Source organism: Electrona antarctica, assembly GCF_951216825.1.
Source record: "Electrona antarctica genome assembly, chromosome: 12".
Lineage (NCBI taxonomy): Eukaryota > Metazoa > Chordata > Actinopteri > Myctophiformes > Myctophidae > Electrona > Electrona antarctica.
In genome coordinates, this window is record NC_136793.1 from 1,346,954 (window position 1) to 1,371,433 (window position 24,480).

The 24,480-nt window shown below is 42.7% G+C and overlaps 1 protein-coding gene across 1 annotated transcript in view; it reads left to right on the forward strand.

Moving 5' to 3' along the window:
* The window catches only part of LOC306933679 (uncharacterized protein), a gene marked incomplete at both ends in the record, with an annotated part of 243,238 nt that overhangs the window by 16,712 nt on the left and 202,046 nt on the right, over positions 1-24,480 (forward strand). The window contains 2 exons of the mRNA XM_079515989.1: positions 5,166-5,377; positions 5,856-5,962. Coding sequence (XP_079372115.1) covers positions 5,166-5,377; positions 5,856-5,962 — 319 coding nt within the window. The remainder of the gene's footprint in view (positions 1-5,165; positions 5,378-5,855; positions 5,963-24,480) is intronic.

Below are 24,480 nucleotides of genomic sequence, written 5' to 3' on the forward strand. Positions count from 1 at the left end.
ATGGTGGCGCTATAACAGGCCGTTCTGGAAAATGTGGGGCAGAGGTTCATCGTTGGCATCCAGGGAGTGTGTGTGCAAAGTTTGGCATCGGCCGGGTTAACGGTGCCGGAGATTAGCTGTACACAGACGGACGGAAGGAAGGACGGACGGACACACACACGGACGGACAGACACACGGACGGAGTGCAAAACATACTCTCTCCCCATGCCTTCGGCCTTCGGCCTGGTGGAGACAATTAACTTTACATTTTACAATAAGAAATAAGAAATGCCATTAAATGGGGGGTCGGTATAGACTAATGCATGTCAAACTGGGGGTCCTTGAAATGAAACGGGTTGAGAATCACTGCTAGAGCCGTACAAATCTTATGGGGGTTATATCTTTTCAAATGGGGGTCCGCGGGGCTAATTAGTGTCAATTCGGGGGTCCAGGGGGTCCAGGGGGTCCTTGACATGACAACGTTTGGGAACCAATGGTATAAAGAACCCGAGACTAAAATGTGTTCTGTTTTATAACCATTACTCTAGTAAATCAAACCTTATCTTCCATCTATAATGTTAGATAAGGTGTACTCTACATTGTAGAGTACACCTTATCTTACATAACATTATAGATGGTGTAGAGTCTACACCATCTATAATGTAAGATAAGGTGTTTGAAGCTCAGCTGAGAATTGATCAAGGTTGTGGATATATTCATTGTGGAGAGATAAGAATGTCCTGCGTCAACAGACAGAGTGACGCACCACCACTCCAATGAACCAATGAGACTATTTTGAGTTCTACGAAAAACTAACTTTTCAGGCTACGACCTCCTAAAAACATAATCATAACGAAACTAGGGGACATAGCTTGTAGATCTGCTATTTTTCAATAGCTAAAGTATAACATAATGCTATATATAAACACCAAAAGGGGGTTCCCGTCTAAAATGTTTTAAAGACCCCGGGAACTTTGACAGCTTTTCAACTTTCAGCTTGACCAGTTATTTTCTGTGAGTGACCAAAACGTGCACTCATGATGATGCACTCACATTCCTGGGCCGTCTCTCCAGCATGCCAAAGATAAACTGGGGTCATGTTGTGCTGCCACTTGTCACTACTGCCTATTTCTGTCTGTGAGAAGAGAAATGTTGTAAAATTCCCACAACCTTCTCCATGTGCCGCCATGAGTCCAAACGCCAGAGGCTTCATTTCAAAACGGCCATTTCAAAGACTACAGTGCAAGGAAGACTATACGTACCAAAGGACAAAGAGATGTCTCTGTCAGTCAATACAATTTTCAATTTAGGCATTTAGCAGACTCTCTTAATCCAGAGCGATTTACATTAAGCAATAACAAAAAGCATGGCATACATCACATATATAAAAAGTAGTTATCATGAAACATGCGTAAGCTAAGAACGTAACAGTGGAGTATCTATGTAAACTATACATACTAAACTATATTATATATTATACATGTGTACTATAAAGTGATATGACTACATAAAATGCAATTCTAGCGCTGTCTACGTAACATGCTATAAGTCTGTTTAAAATACTATCTAAGTCTACATAAAGTGCTATATTTAAAATACTATTTAAGTCTACATGAAGTGCTATCTAAGGGGCTAGTGCTACAGGCCATGGTGGAGTCTAAAGAGGTGGGTTTTCAGACTAAGGCGGAAGATTGGGAGTGAGGCTGCAGTTCTGATTGTGATGGGAATACGAAAGTATTGTAAATACACTCTAATTAATTAAATCTGGATGTCTGGCAAGTTCAGCCCATATTCACCACAGCAGTGTTTACCAAACCTTTCAGCTCGAGAGATAAAAGATATACACTTCTACACATCTATCTCCCTGGGACCAAACGTCCAAAATGAATCAAACACCCTATATTATTATTATAGTAAAAATAGCATATCTACAATCTCTATCTACAAGCTCTATAGGCTACAGCGCATTGCAATGCGACACGTTTGTAGATCTGCTATTTTCACTATTTCTTAAGCAAACATCATTATGGTTTGATTTTCAAGGAAGTCATTAATTTAATTATAAAACTCATATTGCAGAGACTAGAAACGTGCATACTTGAAATAGACAATCCAATGTATTACATTTCACTGTGTTTAATGGTGCTTGAAGTTATTGTTGTGTTTTATATGCATTTCAAAGTGCAAAAGTCTTAACTTGAAACTGTCCCTGGAGAAAAGTTTGATTGACAAACAGAATTCTAAGGACACTAGCTATCTCCAGCACAACGATGTTTAGCTAATGTTGACTCAGTCAACAAACTCAATCAGATATCTAAAATCTTGAATCAAATACAAGCAGTATTTGACCTACAAAATGAACTACATTGGTGCACAAAGTAATAACCAAGTTAATTTCTAGTTATACAGTTAAAGTGTTTAAAGTGAATTAAGTCCCTGCTGTGCTTTGATATAACAAACCTGAAACAACATGCAGGTCAACCCGGTCTCACCCAAACACGGTGAAATAGCACGAAAGTCATTGGATCGTATCTTATCGTATCGCCATAATGAACCAATATATCGTCCATGTATCGTGTCGCTGTTAAAATGTATCATTACACGACGCCCCTCCGTCACAGCCTATGGGAGGGACTCACAGCCTATGGGAGGGACTCACAGCCTATGGGAAGGACTCACAGCCTATGGGAGGGACTCACAGCCTATGGGAGGGACTCCCTCCCTATTCTGGCGTGAAACATTTGGAGCAAATGACAGATCTACACTACACGTCGCTTTGCGATGCGTTGTGAGCTTTTAGATCGGCCCTTCTTGGCAAAGATGGGGGAAAAAAAGGAAGGGGCCAGTGAGGCTATCCAACGTTGAAGCACTGGGCCCTAGTGGTCAGAGGAGGGACTGCAGGCGGACCCGTGGAAGTATGATTGGGAAACCCCGTGCAGCTGGGCTTTAACATTGAGCGCTCGGTTGCACTTCCGCATTGGACCACCAAAATGTGGTGGTCCAATGCGGAAGTAGACGTTTTGAGACGGTCCTTCCGGGTGCTTCAAAACGCCACTGAGCAACTTCCACTGACATCCTATCCTTTTATATACTCTATGGTATAGACCCCTGAGGGACTCCGGTCAATGAAGTATATACTGTAGGGTTCATGTGGTTAATGAAACCCTCTCTGGTACAGCATGATGAGAAGGAAGCACTCAGCATGCAGTATAATGTCATGGTGTGCATTGAGTTGAGTACTTTGTGGTTGTGAAGTGACGGTCCGAAATTATGAATTATTCAAACGTTCTCGATTTGATCATCTTGTAGAACATTATGTACTCTCTGTACTACAGTATACAGTATAAAACGTATTAAAACAGTTTTGTAAATTATACGACTGTGGGGCGACTGTGGCTCAAGAGGTAGAGCAGGTCGTCCAATGATCCATGGGTCGGCGGTTCGAATCCCGGCTCCTCCTGTCTACATGTCGAAGTGTCCTTGGGCAAGACACTGAACCCAAATTGCTCCCGATGTGCTGGTTGGTACCTTGCATTAACCTGACTCCGCCAGATGGGGCAGCAGAGAGTACACTGGGTTCCCCCCTCCTGCTCTGGGATCTGGGAACTCTCAGGCAGACTTGATGCCCGGCCACAAAACGGCCTGGCCAATCAGCAGCAGCTAGAGGTGGGATAGCTGCTGCTGATTGGCCAGGCCGTTTTGTGGCCGGGCATCAAGTCTGCCTGAGAGTTCCCAGATGGGAGCAGGAGGGGGAACCCAGTGTACTCTCTGCTGCCCCATCTGGCGGAGTCAGGTTAACCTTGCATGGCTTCCGCTGCAATCGGTGTATGAATGTGTGTGTGAATGGGTGAACGTAATGCACAATCTATATGTAAAGCGCCTTGGATAAAGGCGCTATATAAATGCACCATTTACCATTTTATACATAAGATTATTATACATAAAAATAAATAATTCTTTATTTTTGTGTGCATGCATGTAAATACTTTATGGGCTACATTTATATATAAATGAACACTGCCTTTTGTAAATCGGCCATGTAGAATGTGTTCGAAGAACCGCACGTACAAGAAGATTAAAGTATTTTGTAGTATTTTGAAGTAACTTTGTGCCCATTAAACCCATCCGTGTGAATTTGTTTACTTGTAGTCAGAGCTTTAATACTTGTGTGTTTGACAGTCTTTATTTATCATTATAAATTGTTTATATTATGCAGGTTGTGCTTTGAAGCAGTGGAGACAGTTCTCCGATATGCCTATGATAGTATACAAGGTTTCCATGGCCAAAAAATAGTACCTTTACTGGTGGTATTTATGCTGAATAGTGTATATATATATGTATTATCTATAAAGGTCTCTGTGTGTACCTACTGTATGTCTGTAATCCACGTAACTCGAGAACCGTTCGTCCCGCCGACTTCAAATTCGACACGTGTGTTCCACACCCCCACAGGGAGTGTCGGACCCACGTTGTCCAGAACCGCCACAAAAGGCCTCTGCCCGGGCTCTGGACAAGGCCACGGGCCTTGTCCAGAGCCATATATGTCCATATATGGAGCTGGCCTGTTCTGACACAGACAGATGGGTGGATCGGGTTACTCTGACACGGGTACAACGGGTATTGCATAGTCGTGTGGGGCATGGATCTTCCATCGTTACGTAGAAATTCCATAGATTAGAAGTAGTGAAAATAGCCGCTTTACAATCTCACAACGCGGCGCGGAGCGACACGTTGTGATCACGTCTGCTATTTCCACTAGTTTGGGTCCCAGCAGCAGGTCTGATTTCTGTTTTGGGTTTTCCAATGGAGGTCACATGGTTTGACCCAACATTGTGTTGTGTGAGGGGGAGGGGCGCAGTCGTCCGCCCCTCCCCCTCACACAACACAATGTTGGGTCAAACCATGTGACCTCCATTGGAAATGCATTGGGCCGCTGGGCGGCCATGACACAACACCCAACGAGCACAGAGAATTGCATGAAAGGTGTGAGCTCAGCCTAAATCGTTTGAGGAACCACTGCTCTAACCTTCCAGCCCACCGCTGGCCCCCTGGTGTGAAATTAAATGTCTGCGAAGCATTCCTCTCTCTCCTTTGACCCTTCTGTTGTCCTCTGTGTGTTGTCCAGTGGAGCGAAGCATTCCTCTCTCTCCTTTGACCCTTTCGTTGTCCTCTGTGTGTTGTCCAGTGGAGCGCTACAGTCCTCTGGAAGGCACGTGGGCTCCCTGTCCGTCCATGCGCTGCCCCAGGGAGGGCGCCGGCTGCACCGTCCACCTGGGGAAGATCTACGTGGCCGGCGGCCGCGACGAGCTCAACCTGAAGCTCAACGCCGCAGAGGCCTTTGATCCCGAGAGCTGTCGCTGGTCCCCCGTCACGCACATGAGGAACAAGAGGCATGACGTGAGCGCCGCTCGTTTAATGAGCTTGTCGATATACTTTTGCTGTTTTTGAAGTTGGAATCCTGGAAAGTGACAGTTTTGTACAGGATGAGGTTTCCACCCGACGTAGAATCGGCCTCAGGTTGAGCTCTACTTCCAAATGCGGAGCAAAAAAAGAAAAAATGGCGGATATACAAGCTCACGTAGCTTGTGAGCTTGTAGATCTGCTATTTCACCGATCCACGAGATCTATTTGTTAGATCAGAACATTTTTATATGTTTGAAAACTTGTGAAATGGAACATTCTGCATAATTAACAAGTATAGCCTACTTTCTTCTTTTGGTACTTTATAAGTACATTTAGCCGATGCTTTTGTACTTTTAGTCAGGTACATTTTGCTTTTACTTTACTTTTACTTCTGGAGTATTTTTTACATTGCAGTATTTATACTTTTAGTTAAGTAATTCCATTGGAGTGCTTTTTCCCCACCACTGTCCAGGTGTCCCTGGTAGTCTTCAATGGAGCCATGCTGGCTGTAGGAGGATGTGACGGCATCAGTGACCTGAAGACCCTGGAGGTGTACTGTCACCTGACCAACACATGGAGGTAATAATACTCTAACTGTCACCTGACCAACACATGGAGGTAATAATACTCTAACTGTCACCTGACCAACACATGGAGGTAATAATACTCAACACATGGAGGTAATAATACTCTGTCACCTGACCAACACATGGAGGTAATAATACTCTGTCACCTGACCAACACATGGAGGTAATAATACTCTGTCACCTGACCAACACATGGAGGTAATAATACTCTAACTGTCACCTGACCAACACATGGAGGTAATAATACTCTGTCACCTGACCAACACATGGAGGTAATAATACTCTGTCACCTGACCAACACATGGAGGTAATAATACTCTGTCACCTGACCAACACATGGAGGTAATAATACTCTGTCACCTGACCAACACATGGAGGTAATAATACTCAACACATGGAGGTAATAATACTCTAACTGTCACCTGACCAACACATGGAGGTAATAATACTCTAACTGTCACCTGACCAACACATGGAGGTAATAATACTCAACACATGGAGGTAATAATACTCTAACTGTCACCTGACCAACACATGGAGGTAATAATACTCAACACATGGAGGTAATAATACTCTAACTGTCACCTGACCAACACATGGAGGTTATAATACTCAACACATGGAGGTAATAATACTCTGTCACCTGACCAACACATGGAGGTAATAATACTCTAACTGTCACCTGACCAACACATGGAGGTTATAATACTCAACACATGGAGGTAATAATACTCTGTCACCTGACCAACACATGGAGGTAATAATACTCTGTCACCTGACCAACACATGGAGGTAATAATACTCTGTCACCTGACCAACACATGGAGGTAATAATACTCTAACTGTCACCTGACCAACACATGGAGGTAATAATACTCTGTCACCTGACCAACACATGGAGGTAATAATACTCTAACTGTCACCTGACCAACACATGGAGGTAATAATACTCTAACTGTCACCTGACCAACACATGGAGGTAATAATACTCTAACTGTCACCTGACCAACACATGGAGGTAATAATACTCAACACATGGAGGTAATAATACTCTAACTGTCACCTGACCAACACATGGAGGTAATAATACTCAACACATGGAGGTAATAATACTCTAACTGTCACCTGACCAACACATGGAGGTAATAATACTCAACACATGGAGGTAATAATACTCTAACTGTCACCTGACCAACACATGGAGGTAATAATACTCTAACTGTCACCTGACCAACACATGGAGGTAATAATACTCAACACATGGAGGTAATAATACTCTGTCACCTGACCAACACATGGAGGTAATAATACTCAACACATGGAGGTAATAATACTCTAACTGTCACCTGACCAACACATGGAGGTAATAATACTCTAACTGTCACCTGACCAACACATGGAGGTAATAATACTCTGTCACCTGACCAACACATGGAGGTAATAATACTCTGTCACCTGACCAACACATGGAGGTAATAATACTCTAACTGTCACCTGACCAACACATGGAGGTAATAATACTCTAACTGTCACCTGACCAACACATGGAGGTAATAATACTCTGTCACCTGACCAACACATGGAGGTAATAATACTCTGTCACCTGACCAACACATGGAGGTATGGTCCTGGACAATAGTGGTAAATAAAATGGTAAATGGGGCATATATATAGCGCCTTTATCCAATGTGCTTTATATAGATTGTGCATCACATTCACCCATTCACACACCGATGGCGGTGGAAACCATGCAGGGCAGTTCACTTCAAGGGAAAAGGCCCGCTCTACTCAGACAGGTTCATATAGTTAGTATAGTTAGTTAGTATAGTATAGTTAGTATAGGCCCGCTCTACTCAGACAGGTTCATATAGTTAGTATAGTTAGTTAGTATAGTATAGTTAGTATAGGCCCGCTCTACTCAGACAGGTTCATATAGTTAGTATAGTTAGTTAGTATAGTATAGTTAGTATAGGCCCGCTCTACTCAGACAGGTTCATATAGTTAGTATAGTTAGTTAGTATAGTATAGTTAGTATAGGCCCGCTCTACTCAGACAGGTTCATATAGTTAGTATAGTTAGTTAGTATAGTATAGTTAGTATAGGCCCGCTCTACTCAGACAGTTTTAACATATAGAAAATGAATAAAATCCGCACTTCCAGTCGAGTAAGAGTCTTTGTTTAATGATGATAGTGCTCCGCAGCAGCAGTCATACCAGAGAGACAAACGCGTTTCGGCGTGCAGGCCTTCGTCATTGTCAAAGTTTTTGCCACTGACGAAGGCCTGCGCGCCAAAACGCGTACCGTAAAGTACCGTGTACCGTACAGTACAGTACAGTACAGTACAGTACAGTACAGTACCGTACAGTACCGTACACGCAAGATCACAGTCAGACACATAACATCGTCTCGTATATAGTACAATATATGTGAATGCAGTGAGCACTAACTATAGAAGCTGGCCTAAACTGTCTGTGTCTGTGTCACGCTGTAACACCACCGGCCCGCCACCAGAGGGCGCAGCTGTATCACACACAAAAAACACACACACACACACACACACACACACACACACACACACACACACACACACACACACACACACACACACACACACACACACACACACACACACAAACTGTACTTAAAAAAAAACTTTAAAAAAAACGTACAAAAAATAACACACACACTAAAAAAAAACTTAACTTAAAAATAAATCTTAAAATAACACTTAAAAATTAAAATATAAAAAAAGAGAACTTAAAAAAACCTTAAAAAAGTACGTAATTTATTCTAATTGTTGTTATTGCAATTTACGAGCTGCATTCGCTTCCCGCGTTCGCGCGTCTTGTTATACAGCTCCAGACAGTTAATCCATTGACTGCATTACTACCACGTCCTAGGCAGCGTAAGTTTGGTTTCCGGCCTCAGGATGTGCGTTGCGTGTCAGCTGTCTCCACTCAGCCCTCCCTCTGCTCTGTGTGTCTCAATGAAGCAGAAATGCTGCAATTATCATAGTGACCTTGTTGTTACAGAGACAGCTTGCAGATTTCCACAGGGCAGACGGTTCAAGGACAGCTGGCCTTCACATCTCGCTGCTGTCCCTTATGGAGAAACCTGGGATCTCCATAACATTTCAACTTTTTAGCGTTTTGACCTGAGATCAGATTCTAAAAATGTCTTCTACATCCTGACAGTTTTCTGGAAAAGCTATGTTTTTATGTCAGTCGTTCTTCGATTTTTCAAAAATAGCAGACCTACAAGCTCGTAGCGCGCCACTCGGTGGCGCGCTATGAGCTTGTAGGTCTGCTATTTTTCAGTAGCTAAAGCATAACATAATGCTAACACCAAAACGGGTTCCCGCCCAAAATCGGTTAATGAATGAATGCCCTAATTCGTCGCACGAAAGGCAGTGAAAATATCAGACCCTGAATCATTTTAAGTTGATCATCTTGTAATGGTGCATGCGGACTCATTTCCTAATAAAGAGGCAAATTATAAACCTTAAGTTTATAGGACCCAAATGTACAATCTACATTATCTACAAATCTACATTTTGAATTGACCACATAAAGGAGTAGTTTTGAAGCTTTGAATTGGAGATGTTTTTGTCGCATTCCTTAGCCAATGATTTGAGAGTGCAGCGCGCTCATAGCGCGCCACCGAGTGGCACGCTTACGAGCTTGTAGGTCTGCTATTTTTGAAAAATCGTGAACATGCGGCACAAATCATTGAATATATATTCTTTCAGAGCGAACGTATTTAACTCAAATCTTTGCTTCTGAGGGGTTCCTGGAACTACATATTTTCAGAAGGGGGTCGGTGGCCAATTTCATATCATTTTTCTGGTCCTTGACATGAACTATTGAGCACCACTGATACAGAAACATGAGGTATTTCAGAAAACTGTCAGAATTTAGAAGACATCTTTTTAGATTTCGACGTCAGGCCGAAATGGGGTAAGGGCCATTTCAAAACACATGGTTTTTTTTCAAGTAGTAAAAACTTAAAAAACATAGATATTTTTTGTATTATTTACTCATGATCCATAAAAAACGTTCGACGACCCCAGAATGGGTCCCGACCTGTTGTTCTGGAACCGCTGGTGCAGAGTACTACTACTGGTCTGTAAAGAGGTCACACACTGGGAGCGTTTATTATGTGCAATTCATTTGCATTCATTTAAACTGCTGTTTTGACACGAGGACAAAGGTTATAACCTCTTAGACAACGCAAAAACCTGTGTTTTCTTCATGGTTTCGGTTTGACGTGAAATAAATGATGCATACATGATGCAAATATGTGTCTGTGACACATATTTGCATCATTTTATTGGTCACGCTCCCACAGCGGTCAAGGATCTGGAGGATAGCTATAGGTGGCATTTCTCAAGCAGCACGAGATGTGACCTTCCACGCTCCAAACGGGATCCAATATCCAATGCAAAAGTGGCATGGATGGAGAGAAGGGAAGGGAAGGGGAGGGGAGAGGAGAGGAGAGGAGAGGAGAGGAGAGGAGAGGAGAGGAGAGGAGAGGAGAGGAGAGGAGAGGAGAGGAGAGGAGAGGAGAGGAGAGGAGAGGAGAGGAGAGGAGAGGAGAGGAGAGGAGAGGAGAGGAGAGGGTGGGGGCTTTATAGAACAAGTTTACGCTAAAACAGTGCAATCACATTATTGATTCAACACAATATTTATTAAAATGTAAATTGAATTTCTACCTAAAGGCTTATTTATTCTTTGTGTTTATCTGATGGCCATATAGCTGTTCACCGTTACATTACAGCTGTGTTTATCTGATGGCCATATAGCTGTTCACCGTTACATTACAGCTGTGTTTATCTGATGGCCATATAGCTGTTCACCGTTACATTACAGCTGATCCTAAGACAGGCCATATAGCTTTTCACCATTACATTACAGCTGATCCTAAGACAGGCCATATAGCTGTTCACCGTTACATTACAGCTGTGTTTATCTGATGGCCATATAGCTGTTCACCATTACATTACAGCTGATCCTAAGACAAGTAGTTCCATCCACAGGAGTTCCAGTCAAAATCTAACTCTTCCCTTCTATTTCCAGACACTTTGGAAGCATGAAGAGCAAGCACCCAGGAGGAAGAGTGGCCATATTGCACTGAAAGCAGACTCGCTGTGATGTGGAGAGAAGTGGAATGAAGACTGAAGAGTTCTGGGCCCCAAGGCCTCATTCACACGTACCAAACACCAATCAAGCAAATGTTTGGTCAAATTTTCCAAAAAAACAAAAAACGACCAAACATTGCTTGATTGGTGTTTGGTATGTGTGAACGAGGCCCAAGACAACACACTACACATTGGATCTCCACTAATTGCAGTGGTGGAAAGTAACTGAGTATATTTACTCAAGTACTGTGCTTGAAATGAAATGAAATGAAATGATTACTATATTTACCCAGGGTATCTGGGCTAAGCTCAAGAACTTTCCAGCCAGGCCCTGCTCATAGAACATTTCATGGTAGTGGTTCAATGCCTTGTTCAAGGGCACTTCAGCGGTGGTAATTTTAACGTGTCGGACCGCTGAGTACAACTTAAGTACAACTTTGAGGTATTTGTACTTTACTTGAGTATTTCCAATATCCAGTACTTTTACTTCTACTCCACTACATCTCAAGAGGCAAATATTGTGCTTTTACTCCACTGGACTACATTTATTTGACAACTTTAGTTACTACTGTAGTTACTGTGTGTAGATTTAGATTGTTATGACAAAACATAAAGTAATCATGTCAGCTCTGTATACATTTCTGCCATTTGAAAATAGCCGATCTACAAGCTCACAATGCGTCGCATATTGATCTATACAAGCTCACAATGCGTCGCATATTGCGTCGCATTATTTTCAAAAGATGTTTATACATTTTGATAACTTGAAATGGTACATTCTTCAGTATACTTTTACTTTCAGTACATTTTCATGCCAATACCTTTGTACTTTTTTTTGTACATTTTTAATTCGGGGCTTGTTAATGCATGGAGAATTTATATGTTGCAGTATTGATGCTCTTATACTTAACCCATTGAGGCCTGACGTCGAAATAAATAAAAAGTCTTCTGAAAGAATATTATATTCAAAGATTTGTGGAACATTTTCACGATTTTTCAAAAATAGCAGACCTACAAGCTCGTAGCGCGCCACTCGGTGGCGCGCTATGAGCTTGTAGATCTGATATTTTTCAATAGCAAAAGTATAACATAATGCTTAGTTAAAACCTTTGGGCGACTGTGGCTCAGGAGGTAGAACAGGTCGTCCAATGATCCATGGGCCGGCGGTTAGAATCCCGGCTCCTCCTCCTGTCTACATGTCGAAGTGTCCTTGGGCAAGACACTGAACCCCAAATTGCTCCCGATGTGCTGGTTGGTGCCTTGCATGGCTTCCGCCGCCATCGGTGTATGAATGTGTGTGAATGGGTGAATGTAATGCACTATCTATGTAAAGCGCCTTGGATAAAGGCGCTATATAAATGCACCATTTACCATTTACCATTTAAAACACCAAAATCTCACAGCCCACTTTCCACGCCCACTTCCGGTAAATAGTGGTGTCTTTAACATGAGCATTTACACGTTTTTTTCTCTGGAGAATCTAAGTACATTTTCTAATGTAAAAATGTGACAGACCAATATTATTATGAAGCAAACAAGATGGTAAATCAGGTCGAACAGATAGAACAAACCTTACCTTGAGAAAACAAAAGTTGTAGACTTCTTAAATTACCTCTGTTAACATGTAGCGTCTATGGAGTGACGTCATGCTATCACCACTAACCCCGAAAGGGGGCGTATTTAGGGGGGCGGGGAAATTCTGTGAGATAGGCTTATTAGCACCACTGTCTAATGATTAACCTGGTCATTGATCATCATGCAGCTCTGAGGGTCCCTGCTGTCCGTCTAGGGCCTCCGTGACAATTACTCATTGTTAATTAAAACCTGCAATCTCGTATGCCAGGAGGTTCCTGACCTTTTACGGATCAGAGCCCACTTTCACATCTCAACAGAGTTCGCGGCCCACCCATCTGCGGCCCACCCATTGGACAAAGCAGCCCATTGATTGTCCGTTGCATTAAAGGGGAAAACCACCCATTTTCAACATTTTACTATGTCATTAATGTACCTTAGAGCTGTAATTATGAAAAAGATCATTAACATGGTGAAACACATCTTGATGACATCATCAAGATGTGTTTCACCATGTTAATGATTTTTTTCAGATCTCCAGTTCTAGGAAACACAGAATGGGGGAACTTTTTTATTATTTCCACACAACAGCTCTAAGGCAGGGGTTCTCAACCCGTGGGTCGCGACCCCTCGGGGGGTCGCCAAATAATTTTAGGGGTCCCCAAATTATTTTCAAAAATATATATATATATATATATATTTTTTTTAATTCTTTTTTCACGATTTTTCAAAAATAGCAGACCTACAAGCTCGTAGCGCGCCACTCGGTGGCGCGCTATGAGCTTGTAGATCTGCTATTTTTCAATAGCTAAATTATAACTGCTTAAAACATCAAAAAGGGGTTCCCACCCAAAATGGTTTAAGGTTATTGTAGCAGTCAATTTATATTTATATACTTGATCACACTTCAGCAGGGGGTGCCCAAAAGGTAGATCGTGATCTACCAGTAGATCACAAAGGCTGTGCAGGTAGATCACATGACATGCCCCTAAAATATATCATTAAAAAAGGGAAAAAAATAAAGGCATCTGACACTTAAATTAAGGCGACTTCATTGATTGACATCAAATAGGTCCTGTCTGTCAGCTCAAACCCACAATGAAATATTGTGTTTTCAAGAGTGTTGCGCACAAGCATTACATAAGTTATACAAAACAAAACAAAACAGTACCAATTCCAATTTCCCTCTATATCTCATTCCGAGTGTGTTTGTCTTAAATATAACGCCAGCGCCGCAATTCCAAAGCCCCTTCAGGTACATTTTTAAACTATTTTCAGCAATGGGATAATTGTTTGGCAGATCTTGTTTTGCTGGTCATTTTTAAAGTAGCTCTCAAGTTAAAAAAAATGAGGGCACCCCTGCACTACAGCATCAAATGTATAGCAGACCCATCCACCCACCCATCCATCCATCCACCCACCCATCCACCCATCCATCCATCTTCAACCGCTTATCCATAACCGGGTATATACTGTATAGATATAGACAGACAGACAGACAGACAGACAGACAGACAGAGAACAAGATAGATTATTATATGCACACTTGTATTCTCATTCTATAATAAATATTGGTTAAATCTATTGAGTTATCTGACTGAAACTGAACTACTAGTTAAAGGAGCATTCAGTTATTTGGGTGATTTGGAAAACCACCCAGTCAGCCCCGGTAACAAAATGTGCACATGCACACGCTCTACAGTGGGGGGAAGTGCAACAGGCCAACAGCATGTGCACCAAGGCCCGCCCCCACTCGATCATGATTGGAGGAAGGCCCCTCTCATCCTGATTGGATGAAGGTTTTGCCACCCGCCACCAAAACTGAAACTAGGGCTTTTTGACCCCAGGGGCTCACTGGGGACAGGGAGGAACTCCTTATATGGTCAGCACACTCTATAGTAGGGAGGATTATCCAGAAAAAAGTGACATTTGAATTAAGTCAAATCACTGCATATACCTTTAAATGATGTTAACATGTTTCATGGGTGCTATTAAGGCCGTCTTATGCTCAGCTTTGAGTGTCTGATGTGTGTGCTTCATAGCGATGATTTGATTGGCTGAGGGCTTAAAAGTGAGGAGAGAAAAGTGAGGATGCCGAAAGTGATTGGCCGGAATGTGATGATGTGCAATGATGTATATAATGATAAGAGCGCCCCTCACTTCACACAAGTGTGATTTTTTATGTTTTATTTTATTAGAATACGTTCTGGATTTGATTTGGATGTGGTTATTTATTTGTACACTGACAGTTCAGTCACGGGAGAGAGAATCGGAGTAGAGTCGCTGCTCCTTCGCCTGGAAAGGAGCCAGCTTAGAGGTGGTTCGGGCATGTGGTTAGGATGCCTCTCGGGCGTCTCCCTAGGGAGGTCCTCGAGGCACGTCCCACTGGGAGCAGACCAAGGCGCAGTTGAAGGAAACACATCGACTCACTGGCCTTGGAACGTCTCGGGATCCCCCAGGAGGAAGTTACTAATGTTGCGCCGGAGAGCGAAGTCTATAGAGCTCTCTGGTGGAGCTGTTGCCCCTGCAAAGGATTTCACTGTGCAATACATCCACATATGATAACAGCATCCTAAGGTTAGCAAGGAATATCACCTCTAATACTAAGCATGTGCTGTATGGAGAATATAGGTTGCTACCGTCAGGAAGGAGATATGGTGTACCAGCATACAATAAGGTCAGACTAAAGAGGTCCTTTGTCCACCAGTCGACCTTGAGGCTTAATCAGGAGTTGCACGTAGTAGCCACAGGATAAGCTAAGCGGTGGATATTGCTCGTCTTCATGTCTTTATGTATGTAAATTGTCTTGTTCTTTGTGTTATGTCAAATGTGTGTATATGTGTTCTGCATACTGGGTCGCAAGACACATTTCAGTGTGAACTGACAATAAAGTACTATATCATATATCATATCATATCATATCATATCATATCATATCATATCATATCATATCATTACAACCAAAAAAAATAAAATGATATATACATATGCAACTTCATAACGTGAAGTGTTTTGTCAGAATGTTTTGAGAATGAAATATATTGAGCTGAAATAATGTCATATAATGTTAATGATGGCAGCATGGTTCTGAAGTAGGCTAGTGTTTTAAGACATGCGGGTGTTCCATGTAAATACTGTGTTTAAGTGAATGAAAGAATAATACCTGTTACTGGAATGCACCGTCAAGTTATAGGAATGTTAAAAGACCCCTTTTTCAAACCTAGATGGAGGATGTGTCACGTGGCCTGAGTCAAACTAGAACTGGACTCAGAGCTGGGTGTGGCTGCGCACCTGTTGTGCATCATGGACTGATCAAGGCACAACAGGATAAATCGGTCATCTCCACAAACACTCAGAAGAGAGCCACTGTCTACTAAAGGTGCAGACGATCAGAAATCAGCAGAGAGTGATCGACGTTTGCGCTGCTACTCTATGCCGAGTTGAAGTGGACTCGGTCCCAGACTTTGTTATTTTCTCCCTGGAAATAAAAATGTCTGGGTTTCCGAGGCTAGTGGCCAAACGGTTTGCGTAGCGGTCTTGATACCGGAAGGTCGCCAGTTCGTATCCCCGGACCGGCACGTTAAAATTACCACCGCTGAAGTGCCCTTGAGCAAGGCATTGAGCCACTACCATGAAATGTTCTATGAGCAGGGCCTGGCTGTAAACAAGTATCTGATGCTTAGTCCAGTTACCCTGGGTAAATATAGTAAAAATATAACTTTGCTTTGCTTTGCTTTGCTTTGCTTTGCTTACTTGTCTTATAGTACAGCCGTCTGCTCTTCTGTGTAAGTATTCCCTGACCTGAGAGGAATAAACTTTACTACTTAACGAAGCTGCCCTGTGTATAATTGGACCTTTCTAATTAATGCTCAGGGAACCATTTCTGTCTACTCTGCTCTAGGGCTCAGGAGGACAGTTAGGCCTCATTCACACGTACCAAACACCAATCAAGCAATGTTTGGTCGTTTTTTTGGGCCACCACAATGCTTTTCCAATGGGAGTCACATGGTTTGATCAAACATTTGTGTTTGATCGCTGATTGCTGATTGCTCCCCCCTCATCAAACAAAAATGTTTGGTCAAACCATGTGACTCCCATTGAAAATGAATTGGAGCAGCAATCAAAAAGCAATCAGGCATCACACACGGACCAAACATTTGTTGTGTAGGTGTGAACTAGGCCTTAAGAAACATGCCTACCGGTGCCATCTTACGTACCACTTACCAATCAAGCAATGTTTGGTCGTTTTTTTGGGCCACCACAATGCTTTTCCAATGGGAGTCACATGGTTTGATCAAACATTTGTGTTTGATTGCTGATTGCTCCCCCCTCATCAAACAAAAATGTTTGGTCAAACCATGTGACTCCCATTGAAAATGAATTGGAGCAGCAAGGCATCACACACGGACCGAACATTTGTTGTGTAGGTGTGAACTAGGCCTTATGAAACGGACCCGTTAGGGTCCGGTTCCATTTGTACACTCTCTGAGTTACAGACCCATAAGGGTCCATTTGGTTCCATTTGTACACTCTCTGAGTTACAGACCCATAAGGGCCCATTTGGTTCCATTTGTACACTCTCTGAGTTACAGACCCATAAGGGTCCATTTGGTTCCATTTGTACACTCTCTGAGTTACAGACCCATAAGGGTCCATTTGGTTCCATTTGTACACTCTCTGAGTTACAGACCCATAAGGGTCCATTTGGTTCCATTTGTACACTCTCTGAGTTACAGACCCATAAGGGTCCATTTGGTTCCATTTGTACACAATCTCTGAGTTACAGACCCATAAGGGTCCATTTGGTTCCATTTGTACACTCTCTGAGTTACAGACCCATAAGGGTCCATTTGGTTCCATTTGTACACTCTCTGAGTTACAGACCCATAAGGGTCCATTTGGTTCCATTTGTACACTCTCTGAGTTACAGACCCATAAGGGTCCATTTGTACACTCTCTGAGTTACAGACCCATAAGGGTCCATTTGTACACTCTCTGAGTTACAGACCCATAAGGGTCCATTTGGTTCCATTTGTACACTCTCAGAGTTACAGACCCATAAGGGTCCATTTGGTTCCTATAACTATCATTTAGCTGGGGACCCCCTGGGGACCCCCTGGGGTCTCTGCATGGACCCCTGGGGACCCCCCTGGGGACCCCCTGGGGTCCCTGCATGGACCCCTGGGGACCCCCTGGGGTCCCTGCATGGACCCCTGGGGACCCCCCTGGGGACCCCCCTGGGGACCCCCTGGGGTCCCTGCATGGACCCCTGGGGACCCCCCTGGGGACCCCCCTGGGGACCCCCTGGGGTCCCTGCATGGACCCCTGGGGACCCCCTGGGGTCCCTGCATGGTCCCCTGGGGACCCCCCTGGTGACCCCCCTGGGGACCCCCTGGGGTCCCTGCATGGACCCCTGGGGACCCTTGGGGACCCCCTGGGGTCTCTGCATGGACCCTGGCCCTTTGGGAACCACTGACACGACAGAATGGTTTAAATGTGTGTTTGTGTTTGTTTAGACTTTCGCATTTCCACTTTGACATGCTTTGTTGCACGCTGTGTGCTGTGTGCTGTGTGCTGTGTGCTGTGTGCTGTGTGCTGTGTGCTGTGTGCTGTGTGCTGTGTGCTGTGTGCTGTGTGCTGTGTGCTGTGTGCTTCTTGTGCGCGGGCCGGTATAGAGCGTCGCAGTCCCGCCTCCTACCCTGGACCAGGAAATGAAACCCAATGCATTATTCTCATAGACATTTCTTAAAGTATTTATTTAAAGACGGTTACGCCGCGGACAAAGCCAACTCGAGTCGTGACAACTCATGACAACACAAACAATATTTTGGACCAAACAAATAATTACAAAGAAGAAAAACAACAAAAAAAGTGTTGTAACCTGCCGTTTTTTTCTTCTTTCTAATTACTTGTTTGGTCCAAAATATTGTTTGTGTTGTCATGAGTTGTCACGACTCGAGTTGGCTTTGTCCGCGGCGTAACCGTCTTTAAATAAATACTTTAAGAAATGTCTATGAGAATAATGCATTGGGTTTCATTTCCTGGTCCAGGGTAGGAGGCGGGACTGCGACGCTCTATAGCCTATATAAATGCTTGTGCGCGGGCCGGTATAGCCTATATAAATTGCAGCCTTCACCAAATCGTTGTGAAGGATGCATGCATGGCTGCATGATTTGCGAAAGGGTGAAAGTAACGTTTGTTTGATCAAGTTGGATCAGTTGGATTAGGGGGAATGTGTGGGAACGGAGAGAGATGAGTGATGGAGGTCTGGCTCCGGCCTGGCCCTGGAGGCAGGGGAAGCAGAATATGGGCATGTTGTGTGGGTTTACAAAATGATGACGTTGAGAGAGAGAGAGAGAGAGAGGGAGAGAGAGAGAGAGAGAGAGAGAGAGAGAGAGAGAGGGAGACAGAGACAGAGAGAGAGAGAGAGAGAGAGAGAGAGAGAGAGAGACAGAGAGAGAGAGAGAGACGGAGAGAGAGAGGCAGACGGAGAGAGAGACAGAGACAGAGACAGAGACAGAGACAGAGACAGAGACAGAGACAGAGAGAGACAGAGAGAGAGAGAGACAGAGACAGAGACAGAGACAGAGACAGAGAGAGAGACAGAGAGAGAGAGAGACAGAGAGAGAGAGAGACAGAGACAGAGACAGAGACAGAGAGAGAGAGACAGAGAGAGAGAGAGAGAGAGAGAGCACTATCTTCCCCTGGAGGATAAACAAACCAGGGGACCACACAATGTCCACATTCTCTGTTACAAGTAAAAGTCTTCATATATTTATTAATACTTGAGTGAAACTGTAACTATTGGCTATATACCCATTTTGACCTGAGATCAGATTCTATAAATGTCTTCTACATCCTGACAGTTTTCTGAAAAAGCTATGTTTCTATGTCAGTGGTTCTTCGATTTTTCAAAAATAGCAGACCTATACAAGCTCGTAGTGCGCCACTCGGTGGCGCGCTATGAGCTTGTAGATCTGCTATTTTTCAATAGCTAAAGCATAACATAATGCTAAGACCAAAAGGAGTTCCCGCCCAGAATGGGTTTTTAAAGTCTCTGTATTAATACTTGAGTGAAACTAACTATTGGCTATTAAGTGATTAAGATATACTTAAAGGACCACTTCACCACTTTTCAACCTATCTTCATATAATAGGTCCTCACTAATAATCATGAAAAAATGGCACAATTTTTTTCTACTCTGTCTGTGTCTCATAGGAGGGCTGTGGGCAGTTCAGAAACCGTCTTCCAGTGACATCATCGATGAAGAATACAAGCTAATAAAAACTGCAGGCTTTCTAGTCCTGAAAAGTTGCAATGCGAAAATGGAAGCCATCGTTCTCACGATAATGAAAATCTAAACATTTTTGTAAAGAAATTTTGTTTAATAAATAATCTGCCTAATGATGATGTCACTGGAAGACGGTTTCTAAACTGCCCACAGCCCTCCTATGAGACACAGACTGAGTAGAAAGAAATCGTGCCATTTTATCATGATTATTAGTGAGGACCTATTAGGGCTAAAATGCCTGTATGTTCTACCTGTGGGTTAAGTTATGTAAGTTTTGTATTTGTTTTACATGCTTTTATGATTTTTATTGCCTGTTGTATCTCTTGTATGTTAACCCCGTGTATGTATCCCTATGGACCTGAGTCTGCTAATAAAGTTGAATTGAATTGAAATATATGAAGATAGGTTGAAAAGTGGTGAAGTGGTCCTTTAAGATATATACCAAAAGTACAGTAGTTATGTTTAGGGCAGCGGTGGCCGAAAGGTTGCCGGTTCGATTCCCCGGACGGGCAGGAAAAATCTGGGCGGGGAAGTGATTGTCATCACTCACCCAACACCGCTGAAGTGCCCTTGAGCAAGGCACTGAACCCCCAACTGCTCCCCCTGGAGCTGCTTAGTGGCCAGCAGTATAAGACTGTGGTTGTACTGGTCAGCTCCCAGGTTTTAATGTGTGTGTGTTTCTATGTGCAGGGCGTTGCTGGAAATGAGAACCTGTGCTCAGCTACCGCCCTGGGTAAATAAAGAATAATAATACAAAATAAAATAAAAGTTATGCCAGGATATGTCCCTATTTCCTTTTTATTTTCAAAATGTGTCACTCCTTAGAAAATAGCAGATCTTGATTGGTTATTTTTTAGTTTATCATGTAGACAATATGGGCCATAATAAAAGGGTTTTCATGTAATAATAATAATAATCCAAATATGCATAGTATTAGTAATTAATAACTAAAGTTTTCAAATAATTGTTAAGCAAGTGCAAGTGGATGTATAAGTATTTAAAAATAAAAATACCTAAACATGTAACTTAATTAAACATAATTATTACTCAATCCCCGCCCCACAACACACACACACACACACACACACATTTTACAATTTAGGCATTTAGCAGACGCTCTTAATCCAGAGCGACACACACACACACACACACACACACACACACACACACACACACACAGAGAGACACGCACACACGCACACACGCGCGTGCGCACTCACGCACGCGCGCACACAGGAGGAACTCGTCTCGCAGAGCCAGTCTTCCACACAGTACCAGTTCAGACCAGTCGCGCCTCAACACTATCAACCAGAAAATGAATATATTTTTCAATTTCAGGGGAATCCTTGCAAGGCAGCAGGCAGCCGACAGCAGAGTGGCTGAAGGTATGTAGAGATGGAGTTTAGGCACTATGGCAGCAGGCAGCCGACAGCAGAGTGGCTGAAGGTATGTAGAGATGGAGTTTAGGCACTATGGCAGCAGGCAGCCGACAGCAGAGTGGCTGAAGGTACGTAGAGATGGAGTTTAGGCACTAATGACTGTAGTAGCTGTGAGAAGATTATTGATTATTATGTGAATGATTAAACTTTACTTGTATATAATAGGCTACTGTATCACCCACTGTACAGACGTCACGCTCAGCAGACGTTGGGTGCGTGTACAGTACGTGACGCCAGTTTATTGTTGTGCTTGGAAGTATTCAATGAATACATTGCTGTGATTGTTTGTGATGTTGTGGGTTGTTGTGGTCTAATTGAATGCACGAAAGAAACGGTAGCCTATATGTTTAGGCTAATACACACATAGGCCTATTGATTAGTAGGTTACACATAATAGACTTGTCGACAGCCCTTATTGTCTCATAAATATCTTTTGATTAAATCACTGGTTGTCGATTTCTTTATTCAGAGCAAAAGTTGCAATGTCCCTCTATTGCCACCAGAGGTCTCTGTTTTGACGACCAGAGACCTAAAGCTGCACACCTGCTATGCAGACTATAATAAACAGAGACAGGCGGCACATTATTTGCTTACATAAACAAACCCCGTAACAAGACACACGCGCGCGTTATTTAATTAGCTTTGTGGATGAGCGTGAGAAAGCAGATAGATAGTAGTAACTATCTCTCACTTTACACGGGTTTAGGTGTAATTGAATTGAAGTATATTGAACTGAAAAGCCCTTTGTTGTGATAGTTTTCAACCAGCCTGCGTGGCCAACAGCTCTGCTCTCCTCCTCCTGGTGGACTGGTGTTAGTTTCGCCAGCGGTGGATCGTTACCATGTCGCCCGACAGATGGCGACCGAAGAGGAGGATGCTGATGTGTCCGTCCTGTGGTTTCCTAGCATGATGATGATGATGATGATGAGGAGGATGAGGAGGAGGATGCTGCGTCCTCTTCTGCCCTTCCGATGCGAGCGGTGTGTTGCGCGTGTCTGCTGTGCGTCTGGGAGAGAGAGGATGGATGCATGCTCAGTGATGCTGACAGCAGAGCAAAACATGGAAACCACTACGGGGGATCATACTCACAGCACACCGCCGCTCCCCTCCTGCACCCTGGTGGTCCGAGATTATTAATGTTATATTCGTCCAAAGAGGAGAAAGAAACCTGCACTCTTTCTGCCAAGAGGAAGTAAGAAAGACTGTGTTTTGTTGTTGTTTCATTTCCAGATAAAATAACGCGATATCAACTTCAGCTTTTTACGCCGTGGGGATCTTATAATGTAAAAGACAGCTTTATTTTGTCCCAAGAATAATAGAATATAGCTGGACCCGTCTTCTGTCATCTGTTATCTGTAGTTTTTTATTTTAACAGTAGACCAGACCTATAGTTGTTGGTTCTCCAGTGATGACCTGAACGGTAGATATAGGCTCATATGAGCGACGTCTTGGCTCACGGCTGCATGGACAATGTGCGAAGGATGCTTTCCAAAGCTGACGTGTGTTTGCGATGATGGGACACACAGAGCCAGGTAGGCTCAATTAATGTATAGATATGAATAGAGCATAATTATGGTTCTCAACCTTCTTATTTGTATTTCAAGGACCCAGGCTGTAGTGTATAGAGGCTAGTATAGCCCACTTTGAGAACCACTCGGGTCGTTGATGTAGTAATATCCAGGGATCCCTTAACTTTGTTGGGCATTCATTAGCATCTTATCTGGAGACTGACTGCACTCCTTTGAACTTTCTTTGCGCGCCGCACTTTAGCGTTTTGGGTGACTTGCACACAAACAGTCTTGTTCAGACTATAGTCAAAGACTAGCTAAACTTAAAACTGTCAGATTGCAACAGACTAGCATTTTTAATCAGCAACCAGTCGATCGATGAAACACTGTCACAATATAGAGCTATTTAACACTGTTACTGAACACACACTCTATAGCAATGATTACTATCACAATATAGAGCTATTTAACACTGTTACTGAACACACACTATAGCAATGATTACTGTCACAATATAGAGCTATTTAACACTGTTACTGAACACACACTCTATAGCAATGATTACTGTCCCAATATAGAGCTATTTAACACTGTTACTGAACACACACTCTATAGCAATGATTACTATCACAATATAGAGCTATTTAACACTGTTACTGAACACACACTCTATAGAAATGATTACTGTCACAATATAGAGCTATTTAACACTGTTACTGAACACACACTCTATAGCAATGATTACTGTCACACTATAGAGATATTTAACACTGTTACTGAACACACACTCTATAGCAATGATTACTGTCACACTATAGAGCTATTTAACACTGTTACTGAACACACTCTATAGCAATGATTACTGTCACAATATATAGCTATTTAACACTGTTACTGAACACACTCTATAGCAATGATTACTGTCACAATATAGAGCTATTTAACACTGTTACTGAACACACACTCTATAGCAATGATTACTGTCACAATAGAGCTATTTAACACTGTTACTGAACACACTCTATAGCAATGATTACTGTCACAATATAGAGCTATTTAACACTGTTACTGAACACACACTCTATAGCAATGATTACTATCAGAATATAGAGTTATTTAACACTGTTACTGAACACACTCTATAGCAATGATTACTGTCACAATATAGAGCTATTTAACACTGTTACTGAACACACACTCTATAGCAATGATTACTGTCACAATATAGAGCTATTTAACACTGTTACTGAACACACACTCTATAGCAATGATTACTGTCACAATATAGAGCTATTTAACACTGTTACTGAACACACACTCTGTAGCAACGATTACTATCAGAATATAGAGCTATTTAACACTGTTACTGAACACACACTATAGCAATGATTATAGCTTGATTATAGCTTGATTTAACCTTTTAACAAAAAAACACTTTGGCTAGAAAAAACCTATAGGCTACCCTATACCTTTAAAACTTGTATTCTTCAACTCCTTGATCACACCGTTTATAAACCATGATAACTGTATGCCTAATTGCACAACTCATAACATGAATGCAT